Source organism: Scyliorhinus torazame, chromosome 2, assembly GCF_047496885.1.
Source record: "Scyliorhinus torazame isolate Kashiwa2021f chromosome 2, sScyTor2.1, whole genome shotgun sequence".
In the NCBI taxonomy this organism is placed as follows: domain Eukaryota; kingdom Metazoa; phylum Chordata; class Chondrichthyes; order Carcharhiniformes; family Scyliorhinidae; genus Scyliorhinus; species Scyliorhinus torazame.
The window spans coordinates 335,248,555-335,262,337 of record NC_092708.1 but is presented as its reverse complement, the minus strand read 5'-3'; the positions used below and the strand labels follow the sequence as shown (position 1 = coordinate 335,262,337).

Sequence of the window (13,783 nt, the reverse complement as noted above, 5' to 3'; positions counted from 1 at the left end):
ACGATCAGTAAGGGTAAACAACAACACCTCCACGATGGTCTTCAGTACCGGGGCCCCGCAAGGCTGCGTACTTAGCCTCCCTACGACACTCCCTAGACAGACACGACTGTGTGGCAAAATTTGGCTCCAACTCCATCCAGAGGTTTACTGATGACACGATTGTAATGGGCCGGATCTCGAACAATGATGAGTCAGAGTACAAGAGGGAGATAGTGAACCTAGTGGCATAGTGTAACAACAACAATCGCAGCCTCAATGTCAGCAAAACTAAAGAGCTGGTTATTGCTTTCAGGAAGCAAAGTATCGTACACACCCCTGCCTGCATCAATGGTGTTCAGGTGGCGATGGTTAACAGCTTTAAATTCCTAGATGTGCACATCAACAACAGTGTGTCCTGGTCCACCCGTGTCGATATGATGACCAAGAAAGCACAACAGGCTATAATTCCTCAGTAATCTAAGGAAATTTGGCATGTCCACATTGACTCTCACCAATTTTTACAAATGTACCAAAGAATGCATCCTGTCTGGCTGCATCACATTCTGGTATGGCAACTGCTTGTCCCAAGACCGTAAGAAACTACAAAGAGTCATTAACACAGCCCAGTCCATCGCGGAATCCCCACTCTCCATTGACTCTGTCTATATCTCCCGTTACCTTGGGAAAGTGGGCAGCATAATCAAAGACCCCTCCCACTCGGGTTATTTTCTTCCAATCTCTTCCATCGGGCAGGAGATACAAATGTCTGAGAACATGCACATAACAGCTTCTTCCCCACTGTTAAGATTCCTGAATGACCCTCTTACGGACTGAACTGATCTCGCCACTCATCTTCTCTACTGAGTAGTACTACACTCCGTAGGCTTCAACCAATGTCTGTGTCTACGTATTTACATTGTGTATCCTATGTCCTTTGTTTTTTTATGTGTGGAACAATCTGCCTAGACTGTATGCATAACAATACTTTTTTCACTGCACCTTGGTACATGCGACAATAAATTCAAATCCAAATTCCATAGCATACAAGGTTATAGACCAAGTGGTGGAAAAGGGGAATAGATAGGTGTTTGATGGCCGGCCCAGACATGATGGGCCAAAGGGCCTCTTCTGTGCTACAAAATTCTATGACTTTATAACTGGAGCCCTATAGTTTAAAAGACAAGGTGTACTGCAACACTATGTACCTTATAAAACCATTGTTGAATTTGTATTGCTAATAGCTGTCATTTTTTGCAATATTCTATAAAGAAAATGGTCTATTTACCTATGGTAATGGCATTGAAGTATATTGTGCTCATTTTTATCAATATCTGATATGCAGGTTCAACTATAATTGTGAGGGAAACTACTTTGATGCCAAATATCCATGGACTTCCAGCTCTCATCTGTATGATATTTGCTCCAGTTGTGGAACTAAGGTACATGTGAAAATGTGAAAGAGGAGAGCTAATGAAATGCCTATACCTTTCTCCTTTGAGTTTCTTTGCTGTCATCTAAGCTCATGCATTCTTTCTTAAATGGAGTCACTTCTCTAATGCAGCTATTAGTAATGTTTGATAACTGGCTATGCAAATATGCAATTTTTTGACATGGTGAGTATTGAAGTTAAAATTGCATGATGGTGGGCATACAGTCTTGCAATTGAGAGCTACCTCTGGTGTGAGGTGAGAGAACTGCTCTAAGATTACTGTTGGTGCCTTTATTCACCAATCACAATGAGGTATAAAATTAGAATTCCAACAGTGCAGATGGAGGCCATTCGACCCATCGAGTCTGCACCGACCCTCAGAAAGAGCACCCAACATAGACCCGCTCCCCGGCCCTATCCCCGCAACCCCATAATCCCACCTAACCTGCACACTGAGGGGCAATTTAGCATGGCCAATCAGCCTAACCTACACTTCTTTGGGAGGAAACCGTAGCACCTGGAGGACACGGGGAGACAGTGGAAACGCCACACAGTCACCCAAGGCCAGAATTGAACCCGAGTTCCTGGTGCTGTGGGGCAGCAGTGCTAACCACTGTGCCACCGCGCCACCTTGTATGTGGGAATAGTATAACTTGTTACAATTTGTTACAATTTTGGGAGCTGGAGTGATTATTAAATTAACCTCTTTGGTTATCTTTGCCTATCTTGACTACTGTATGTTTATGTTTCTGTAGGACTGACAGGCTGAGAAAACGTTACATTGGTGCTCTGTGTGGCTTGGGATGGAATCCAATAACCAATGCCCCTTTATTGGAAGAACATGAGCTGGAAGTTGCATTTGATGTGCATTTTGATGTGAATGATATTTTGGAGGTAGTGTAGCATTGCTGTCTGGTCTGCTGAGAAACTTAACCCTGTTCTCCACCTGAATTTCAATTAGAATGTTTTTAACTTTTTAAAGTTGTAGGACTGGCCCATACCTTCTGGACACATCTTTAATTTTATATTTGGATTATACTTGTAGTCATTAGTAATAATAATCTTTATTAGTGTCACAAGTAGGCTCACATTAACACTGCAATGAAGTTACTGTGAAAATCCCCTAGTCGCCACACTCCAGCGCCTGCTCGGGTACGCAGAGGGAGAATTCAGAATGCCCAATTCACCTAACGAGCACGTCTTTGGACTGGGAGGAAACCGGAGCACCCGGAGGAAACCCACGCAGACAGCTGGCGAACGTGCAGACTCCGCACAGACAGTGACCCAAGCCGGGAATCAAACCGAGGGCTTTGGCGCTGTGAAGCAACATGCTAACCACTGTGCTGCCATGCCACCCATTAAACTGTAATTAAACTGTAAGTGACTTGCATTTGAATATGAATGCATGCAAAGATTCAAAATCTGCCAACATTTTTCAGACCTGGGTAAACATTTCAGAAATTCAGTTGCTGCTGGAGAAGATAATTTTAATTTGGTGATGATGCAGAAGCTAGTTAGGAAGAAGATAGTTTGTTTGTGGCACTTTCGTATTGTAGACATCAGTAGACCCCAAAAGTTAAAATAGTGTTTCATTCACAACACTGCCCTTCATATATAGTCATCTTTTAGTTTACAAAATTAAAATTGAAATATTGTTTTAACAAACACGAGAGGCATATATGATTGAGATGAAAATTGACATGCTGGTGATAGAGAATCAAAAGATGTAAATTGTAATATCCTTTGGCAATTGGTTCATGTATACTTTCATAAAATAATGTTGGAGTTGGATTCTTGCATTAATTCTGTTCCATCATGAATAATGGTTCATTGTATTGCAGATTTGCTCATTTACACTTATTTTGGCAAATGTTATAAAGAAAGTGGAATTTATGACTACACAGATGTTAAAGCTATTTCTTCTATGGCATAGGTGAATTTTTAACTATTTCTTCTATGACATAGAAAGGTGATTTTTTAAAAAGCAAGTGTTCAAATTTAATTAAATTGCTGTATTGCCTTTCGATCTAATGAAAAAAAGTAAAGATTGTTTTCCTTGAGAACTGAACCCCACACTGATATCACAAGTGAACTCTGTGGCTCAAGAACCAGTTTGATATGATTCCGATGGGCACAATATCTTGACATGAGACACAGTTGTTGGATTATTAATTTTTTTTGCATGAAGCACTTGATAGGTTTCTGTTCTCCAAGAAACTGGCAGCATGTCCATAATGGTCTTCTTTCTTAAGAGTTGGAGATCAGTCAGTTTTCTCTGACATTTTCTCAAGTTCATGTTTTGATAGAATGGAATGACATTTTGCCAAATTAGCGTCCCTTTGAAAGTATTCACTAAAATATTTTTCATCTTGAAAATGCTGAGAAGTGATGTTACGATTCTTGTGTTCTTTAGATCAATCTGCTCCGGAGCACTATAAACAAGTTAGTTTGTGATGGGTTACTGCGTTCAGGAAGTCATGAAAAAATACGGAAACTGCAGAATGAAGCTCGGCAGAGATTGATAGAGTAAGGCCGCTGGAAATGCTGTTATTTCATTTGCTGATAATACCCATGCGTATGCAATCGGAAGATGAGATGTTATGCTTCCATACTGAGCATTTGCAAATGAGATAAAATGTTTGAGTCACCTTCTTAAGAGAAGGCAAGTTTAACATTTGCACATTATAACCAAATTCAAAAATTGAGTACTTTGGAAGCAGTCTATCAGTACAACATGTAGCCAAGTTCTTAACAAAATACTTTGTCTAAAAGTAACATCCAAGATTAGGGATACATTTGAAAACTAATAAACATTCGCCCTTTATCAGTACTTCAACACAGTTGCACAACTTGCGAATAGTCAGGAGAGGGGGAATGGAAGAAGAAAGGAGAGTAGGTACTAGAGTGGAATTTGGAGAGAGATTGGCCGAAAAGGCATGTGAGAGAAGACGAGGGGGAAGAGGAAGGGGACAGAGTGAAATGGAGGGTGGAACAGAAGAAACTTAGGGTGGGGAAGAGGAGTGGAGAGAAAGGGACGATGGACATGGTACGAGAAAGAACCACACAGGGAGAGAAAGGGGAGAGGTTAAATTTGACCGAAGATCATTGATAATTGCTCTCAGAATGGGGTTGGAGATGCGGGGTTGATTGGTATGCAATATTTTTTGGAAAGGAAGGAAATGGCACATGTTTCTGTTTTCCAGCATGGTTTGGGGCACTGGAGTTATTTCTTTCAAAGAAGTGGTGAATTTAATCACTTGCATTCAGAGGAGGCGGTGATATCGTAGTATTGTCACTGAACAAGTAATCCAGAGACTCTGGGTAATTTCAATGAAGAGTGCTGAAGGACACTGAGAAGCAGCACCAGGCATACCTAAAAATGAGGGGTCAACCTGGCAAAGCTACAACAACTGTGTGCCAAGTAACATAATCAGCAAGCATTAGACAGAGCCCAGCAATTCCACAACCAACGAATCATATCTAATGTCTGCGAACCTGCTACATACAGTCATGAATGATGGTGAACAACGAAGTGAAGCCCAGCACATCAGTGCAAAAGATAAAGCTGAAGCATTTGTAACAATCTTCAGCTAGATGTACTGAGTGAATGAGCTGTCTCTGCCTCCTCCAGAGGTCCCTAACATCACAGATTCCAGTCTTCAACCAATTTGCTTCATTCCACATGATAACAAGAGTTTCTAAAAGCACTGTGTACAGCAAAATCTATGGGCCCTGACAATATTCTGGCAATCGTACCGAAGGCTTGTGCTCCAGAACTGGCCATATCCCTAGCCAAGCTGTTTCAGTACAGCTACAACATTTGGCAACTTCCTGGCAATGTGGGAAATTGCCCAGGTATGCTCCTTACACACAATGCAAGACAAATACAACCTAGTCAAATTACAGGCCCATCAATCCATCCTCGATCATCAGTGAAGTGAGGGAAGGGGTCATCAACAGTGTTACTGAGCAGCACTTGCGTAGCAATATCCTGCTCACTGACGCTCAGTTTGGGTTCTGCAAGGTCATTCAGCTCCTGATGTCATTGTAGCCTTGGTTCAAACATGGACACGAGCAGAATTCCAGAGGCCAGGTGAGAGTGGCTTCTTGACATAAAGATAGCATTTGACCGGGTGTGGCATCAATGAGCCCAGGAGTGGTGGAAGGTGAAAGGGGGGGGGGGCGAAACGGCCATCATCAAAAAGAGAGGTAAAAGCAAATTACTGCGGATGCTGGAATCTGAAACCAAAGAGAAGACTGCTGGAAAATCTAAGCAGGTCTGGCAGCATCTGTAGGGAGAGAAAAGAGCTAACGTTCCCACCCTTTGTCAAAAAGAGAGAATTGAGCCATCGCCACTTGACATTCAATGATATTCAATGCATTCCCCCACTATCAACATCTTGGGTGTTGCCATGGACCAGAAACGGAACTGGACCAGCCATATAAATATTGTGACCGCTAGACCAGGTCAGAGGTTGGGAATCCTGCAGGGAGTAACTCGCATCTTGAGTCCTTAACGCTTATCCGCCATCTATAAGACTCAAATCATGGGTGTGATGAAATACTCGTCCCTTGCCTTGTTCTGTGCAACTCCAACAACACAAGAAGCTTGACATCATCCAGGACAAAGCAACCCGCTTGATTGGCATTCCATCCATAAACATTCATTCCCTCCACCACTGACATACAGTGGCAGCAGTGTATACAAGATGCACCGTAGGAATTCGCTACGGCTGGTTTGACAAGACCTTCCCAAACCCATCTTGAAGGACAAGGGCAGCAGGCACATTGGAACACCACCACCTGGAAGTTCCCCTCCAAGTCACTCACCATCCTGATTTCACTTTCGCTGAGTCAAAATCCTGGAACTCCCTCCCTAACAACACTGTGGGTTTATCTACACCCGTGGACTATAGCCATTCAAGAATGCAGCTCTCCACCACTTTATCAAGGGCAGTTAGTGATGGGCAATAACTGCTGGCCTAGCCAGTGGCGCTCATAATTCATGAATGAATTTTTAAAAATTGACAATCTTCAGTTGGCTGACTTTTTTCTAGTATGTTCCTATTCTTTACACATTTATTTAAAGTGATCATTTTCTTTGCGTGACATCATTGTTTGGGTTTGCTGCTTTCCGAGGATTTTCTTTTTTTACTTCAGTACGTGATTTCTGATCATTGCTGAAAATGGAGATATACTGTTTTTTGTCTTGTACTTATCAGGACAGATTCGAGAATACTTCAATTTTCCTGCCCTAGAAAAAGGTTGCTAATTGGATGGCAATTGGATTCCGGTCTAGCCATTGTCATGGGGAATACATCATAAAACGGTTTCCCCCAAGCTTTTCTTAAAATTCAATAAAGGCCAGTTAAACTCTGCTCAAGGTGTGATAATTTTCTCTTCATTGCAACGCTGTGAACAACCAGAGTCTAATTAGCACCCTTTTTCTCATGCAGTATAAATTGTTGTTCCCTTTGCAATTTTATATTCTTGCATCTTTCCTGATGAGTGCAAGATGAAAAGCTTCGACAGCACATCTTTTTCAGCAATACTCGTACTTGCAAATGACAATTTGACTTTTGATCATTTTGGCTCCAGTGGTTGTGGGAATATCAAAGCTCCAAAACCTAGGACTTGGCTCCCCACTCTGCAACTGGATCCTCGATTTTTTGACCAACAGACCACAATCAGTAAGAATGAACAACACCTCCTCCACAATAGTCCTCAACACCGGCACCCCGCAAGGCTGCGTACTTAGCCCCCTACTCTACTCCCTGTACACACACGACTGCATGGCAAAACTTGATTCTAACTCCATCTACAAGTTTGCTGATGATACGACCATAGTGGGCCGGATCTCGAATAATGACGAGTCCAAATACAGGAGGGAGATAGAGAACCTAGTGGAGTGGTGTAGCGACACCAATCTCTCCCTCAATGCCAGCAAAACTAAAGAGCTGGTAATTGACTTCAGGAAGCAAAGTACTGTACACACCCCTGTCAGCATCAACGGGGCTGAGGTGGAAATGGTTTTCAGTTTCAAATTCCGAGGGGTGCACATCACCAAAAATCTGTCCTGGTCCACCCACGTCGACGCTACCACCAAGAAAGCACAACAGCGCCTATACTTCCTCAGGCAACTAAGGAAATTTGGCATGTCCGCATTAACCCTTACCCACTTTTCCAGATGCACCATAGAAAGCATACTATCTGGCTGCATCACAGCCTGGTATGGCAACTGCTCAGCCCAGGACTGCACAAAACTTCAGAGAGTCGTGAACACCACCCAGTCCATCACACAAACCTGCCTCCCATCCATTGACTCCATCTACACCTCCCGCTGCCTGGGGAAAGCGGGCAGCATAATCAAAGATCCCTCCCACCCGGCTTACTCACTCTTCCAACTTCTTCCATCGGGCAGGAGATACAGAATGAGAACACGCATGAACAGACTCAAAAACAGCTTCTTCCCGACTGTCACCAGACTCCTAAATGACCCTCTTATGGACTGACCTCATTAACACTACACCCTGTATGCTTCATCTGATGCCAGTGCTTATGTAGTTACATTGTATATGTTGTGTTGCCCTATTATGTATTTTCTTTTATTCCCTTTTCTTCTCATGTACTTAATGATCTGTTGAGCTGCTCGCAGAAAAATACTTTTCACTGTACCTCGGTACACGTGACAATAAACAAATCCAATCCAATCCAAGAGCATTTTATACAATTCTGCTGGTGCTGTGTTCCATTGCCAAACATGGCATTCTTTACAGGGACTGGTCTGTGATGCCAGCGTTATGAATTTGGCATTAAATGGTTCGGTATTCCAGAGGGCTTGACTTAAAACAGCTTGTTAGTTTAGGCAGCATCCTGCAATCACTGATATGTTTATCTACTGATGTCATTGTACCAATAGAATGGAATGATGAGTTCTGAATTTTGGTCTGTTCACAGAATATTTACTGGAAAGAAACCAAGAGAAAGTATTACGCCACAATACCCAGAAAGACCATACCAGTGGAATCAGGTAGATTTGTGTTTTCCTGCTTTTAATATAATCCTAAAATGCTGCCGCATCATAACCTATAAAAGCTTATTAACATTTTCAATTCACAGTTGTGTCGATATTCTAATTTAAACTTAACCAAAACTGATCCTTTTAATGCCTTTCTGAATCTTGGCTCAGTTGTTTGGGGACATGATAAAGAATTGCAGGATTCCTTCCACTGGGTGCATAATCAGGGGGCCAAGATCATCCTCCTTTACACCAAAATAGATCCCTATTTGCTGTTCAGTAAGAACTACAATTGTACTGAGAGCAGAAATGATTGTAACCCTATTGTATTTCTTTTAGCATGACATGGCTTCAGGAGAGAAAAGGAAAGATAACTTAAACCACAACAAATTTCATCCTCCCAAAACCAAGGAGAAAAGAGCAGTCAGCCAATTTTCATATCCCAATTTTCAACCTCTGAGGGTTCATGGAGTTTGGGCTAGTATTTTAGCATAGATAAAGGATTGTTTAACAGAGAGAAGGGAGCGAATGGATATCAGCGTGTCTTTTTCAAGTTGATAGGTAGTGAATGGTAGAGTTCCGCAAGGATCAGTGCTGGGGCCTTGACTGTTTACAATCTAAATTAAGACTTAGGAGAAGGTAAACTGAGTAATGTATCAAAGTTTGATGATGATGCAAGCTAGGTGGGAAAATAGCCTACGGGGAGGAAGCAAAAGGCTGCAAAGATATTAAAAGGTTGAGTGAGTGGGCAACAAGATTTTTTTCTTTATTCTTTCATGGAATATGGGCATCTCTGACAAGGTCAGCATTTGTTGCCCGTTTCTAATTGTCGCTTAACTGAGTGGCTTTAAAAGCCACATTAGAGGACAATTAAGAGTCAACCACTTTGCATATGTAGGCCAGACCGGTAAATATGGCAGATTTATTTCTCTAAAGAGCATTAGTGAGCCAGATGAGTTTTTGTGAGACTCGATGATAGTTTCACGGTTACCATCACTGATGGCTAGCTTTATATTCCAAACTTATTAATTCAGTTCACATTTCATCAGCTGCCATGGTGGGATTTGAACTCCAGAGCATTAGCCTTGGCCTCTGGATTACTAATGCAGTGACATTACCACTAAGCCACCATCTCCCTTATTGATGGCATACAGAATATGATATGTAAAAGGGAAGTGTAAAGTTATTCACTTTGATGGTAAGAATAGAAAAGCAGAATATTATTATAAGATGTAAAACTTGTAAGTGTTGATGTTCCAATAGACTTGTGTTTTGAGTATATTTGAGACTGGGAAAGATCTTTGGTCTTGCAGGTAACTGAGGGATATGGGGAGCGGATGGGAAAATGGAGTTGAAACCCAAGATCGGCCATGAATGTATTGAATGATGGCTCAACAGGGCATGTGGTCTATTCCTCCTATTTCTTGTGTTGTCTGCATGCTTTGAGTCTCCTGGTCACAATGGTGCAGACTCACATTGGGCAAAGCATTCACCCGTTGAACTATCGGAAGAGTTTCATTCCTTAATTTGGCGTTCTTGTGCTGTACTTCATGCATACTATATCCGATTCCTTTATATGAAACAGCTACGATGCAACCTTTGATAATGTGCCACTCATTATATAATTTGGTAGCTGCTACATGTATACTTGAATGGGTTTCCAAAGATACCGTAGTTTTTGAGGGTAAAATGTGTCTTCTTTCCCCATATCTCTTGAAGGCACTGACTTGTGAAAATGAAAGTACCATATAGCATTGTGAATATATCTCAAGACATTTACATGATGAAATACTTATCGGAATGCAGTGAATTGTTGTTACTGATTATCCTTGTGCTGTATGTATGGCTGTTTCTGATTAATGGGCAGAAGAAATTGGGTTGATAATCCATTATGCCAGGACTTTATCCCTTCTGCACATTTCACGCATTTCCTGGAACATTCCCCATGTGGGCAGGCAATTAGTGTTAAGTTCAATGCAGTATTCCTCCTATGTTATCTTGTGATTGTACTGGGTGTTGGGTGGCAGGACTGCCCTTTCAGGTTGGTGAATCTTTAAAGGGGACACCTGGAAGGTAAAGAAGAAATTTTAAAATGACGCGATTTTATGAAATTACAAAAGTTAGTTTTACAAAGCTGTCCTATTGCTCCAAACAGCCCTTGAACTCAAGTTAATTTACTGTGAAAGGTGTACAGAAATGATGTGATTGAAGAATCGGATGTAAAATTATGCGACCATTGATTTTGAAAATAGTTGCATTTTTTTAAGGTAGCATAAACATTTTAAGTCATGCTTCTTCACATTAATCTGCATAGAAATAATGGTGTACTGTAATCACAATTGAAACACGATCAGAATTGACCAAGAAGAATGTGGGATGGATGAATAAAAGTAGAGATGGTTCAATAAATATACAGCTTACACGTCTTTGTTTCTTTAGGTGGACCCAGGACTTCTCTTGAACCAGTCCAGGGAAGTAAACAAAATAGTTCTGTACCAACTGCATTCCTTGGTGCTACTGAATCCATAGCCCATCATTTTAAGACATGGCAGTTCTCCGTGTTACTGTGTTAGGAAGAAAAGGATGGGATCAGTTAAACAAAAACAAAAAATTAATAATGTTTGTTAATATTCAGCTAACTATACCATGTTTTGGAGGATTGAAACAGAAAATGTTAATTTGAAAATCAGATAGTGTAATTCTGGATTGGAAGATACTTGAAAGCAAATTGTTTCTTCAAAACTATCAATGCGCAGGCATATCTTTATACAGCAGCTAGCTTGGTTTTAGCTTTCACTTTTGTTGTCAACTAATGCGTGGTCTGTAAGTTGATATTGAAACCAGTTGTGTGTTAATTGAGGCTAGAAATTATTACACTGGCGAAAAATGTGAAAAAACTGTTGGCATTATGCCTTAATGCTTCTATCTTTTATTTGATTTCTATCTTGAGTTGTCCAAAGGGTGGTCCATATTACACCAGCCATAAAATTGCTGCACAAAGCGCACAAGAATATCTTGCTCGTTGTAGCATTATTTTGTTTAAAGTTGTTAATAAAGACAGCATACTTTTGAGCCTGTAAATCATGTGTATTAAACTGTTCTGAAGTGCCAATACAGGTGTCACTGTTTTGATTGAGGGTGCCAAGTAATAATCTTTATTATTGTTACATGTAGGCTTACATTAACACTGCAATAAAATTACTGTGAAAATCCCCTAGTCACTACACTCCGACGCCTGTTCGGGTACACTGGGGGAGAATTCAGAATGTCCAATTCACCTAACAAGCACATCTTTCGGGACTTGTGGAAGGAAACCGGAGCACCCGGAGGAAACCCACGCAGACACGGGGAGAACGTGCAGACTCCGCACAGACAGTGACCCAAGAGGGAATCGAACCTGGGACCCTGGCGCTGTGAAGCAAGTAGGATGGGAACAAGAAGTGTCCACACTATTCCACAAAAAGACAGGCATTGCTAGGACCCTTAAAATATATATATAAATGTTTATTCCACAATACCTGAATGTAACTGAAGCAGCAACCATTCACTCACACACCAGAAAAGATAATTACAGAAAGAGTAGGATTCACATATGCTTTATTGCTCTTATATTGCAGATGCTGGAAATCTGAAATAAAAACAGGAAATCCTGGAAAAACGCAGCAGGTCTGTCAGTATTTGTGGAGAGAGAAACAGAGTTGATGTTTTGAGTCTGAATGATTCGCCTAACATTAACTTTGTTTCGCTCTCCACCGGTGCTGCCAGAACAGCTGAGTATTTCCAGAATTTCCAGTTTTTATTTCACTATTGCTCGTGTATTTTGAGATGGTTCACTGAAGAAAATGGAAATTGGAAGCTTCTGCTGATTAATTCACAGTGGCCTTCTTTGCTCCAAAGCTGTAGTCCAGTCCCTGTAGTAAAGATCTTGCTTGGTGTTACAATTAAATAGCTAAAAGGCTAGCCCCACTTCTCTGCTGTTGGTAGATTCTAGGCAGAGTTCCTGCTTTGCTGGATGGGATTACTTCCCTCTGTGACCTCTTTGTCTTCCAGATTGACTGTCCTCGAGATGTGTATGAATAAAAGTTTCTTATTACAAGCTGCTTTCGCTCAGGTGATCATAGTACTGATGTTCCCATTTTTCACACAAATGGTCCCTGATGATGCTAGAATAGACAAACAATGGAGTTTGTATCGCGACCATTTGAATTTCCTTGTAATAGGATAATTTTTTTCACATCATTTCTGTAGAATTTCATTCTGCAACACCACATCTATTTGGTCATTGTGTATCACTTTCAGTAGGTATTTTTACAATAGTGCCTGTAAATCAAAAAAAAATCTGTTGAATTTTAAATGTGTTCTCAAAGGAATGTTCCAAAAGATCGTTCACATTTTACTGTCCTGACCAGACCATCATATCACTTTCAACATTGGGAAGTTTCACGTATATTTTCAGACAAAGACGAAGGTCATCTGATCCCCTTGACTCCATCTTGTTACAACGCAAATTTTCCATTCTCCATATTGTTCTTGAAGAAAAGTGTTCATCTTTTGTATATCCGTCGATACACCTACATGGATGTGACAATCAAGTGCAGAAATACTTGGCTCATTGGAACAGCATGACTTACACTCACGGAAAAGGTAAGAGACATTCTGGAATGTGGGTCTGTTAGAGTGGGGTTGGGAGCTGTGAAATCTGAGAGCGTGCAGACAGGGGAAGAGGGTTCTGCGCATGTGCAAGATTTAAAGGACCAAATTACGGGAAAAACATCATCCTTGCAGCATTCAACAGGGGGTGCAGGATAATGGCCTCAAATACAGGATATCTTATTACTTTGCAGAGGTGGGGCTGGGGCAGAGGATGCTGAAGGAGTCAAACTGGAAGGGAGTAGGGTTAGGAGAGGACGATTGTCTAATGGTTACTTCAAGTGCCATCTTCTATTTTTTTTTTTTTGCTATACAAGAAAAATCTATTGATTGCAACAGCTTGGTGATATTTTAGATACGATAATTCAAAATCTAATCTTTTTAAGTATAAATAAACAATCCTGAAACATTGTGCTCATATTAAATCATAGTACAGAATCAGTGGAGTTGTTTACGAAAATGTTGATATCAGATTTTCAAAGGAATAAGATAAACTGGTAGGTCTGAACACATGGAGGGGTTATCGGGGGCAATTTGAAGTGAGATCGATCTGAAGCAAATATTGGAACTGTTCCAATTTCTGTCATTGATTAACAAGAATTACTACGCCACAAATACTGTCTTGTGGATAATTCACACAAAAGGGAAGAAAAATGTTTTCTGGTTATATAGCGCATCATCTCTGGGTTATGGAGGGTACTACCCTG

The 13,783-nt window shown here is 41.0% G+C and overlaps 1 protein-coding gene across 1 annotated transcript in view; it reads left to right on the top strand.

The window, feature by feature from the left end:
- Positions 1–11,493, top strand: part of tdrd9 (tudor domain containing 9) — a 255,517-nt gene extending 244,024 nt beyond the window's left edge. Inside the window, exons 32-36 of the mRNA XM_072489934.1 lie at positions 1,322–1,418; positions 2,164–2,302; positions 3,822–3,934; positions 8,366–8,438; positions 10,866–11,493. Of these exons, the coding sequence (XP_072346035.1) occupies positions 1,322–1,418; positions 2,164–2,302; positions 3,822–3,934; positions 8,366–8,438; positions 10,866–10,955 (512 nt within the window). The 3' untranslated portion in view covers positions 10,956–11,493. The remainder of the gene's footprint in view (positions 1–1,321; positions 1,419–2,163; positions 2,303–3,821; positions 3,935–8,365; positions 8,439–10,865) is intronic.
- Positions 11,494–13,783: the final 2,290 nt, after the last annotated feature.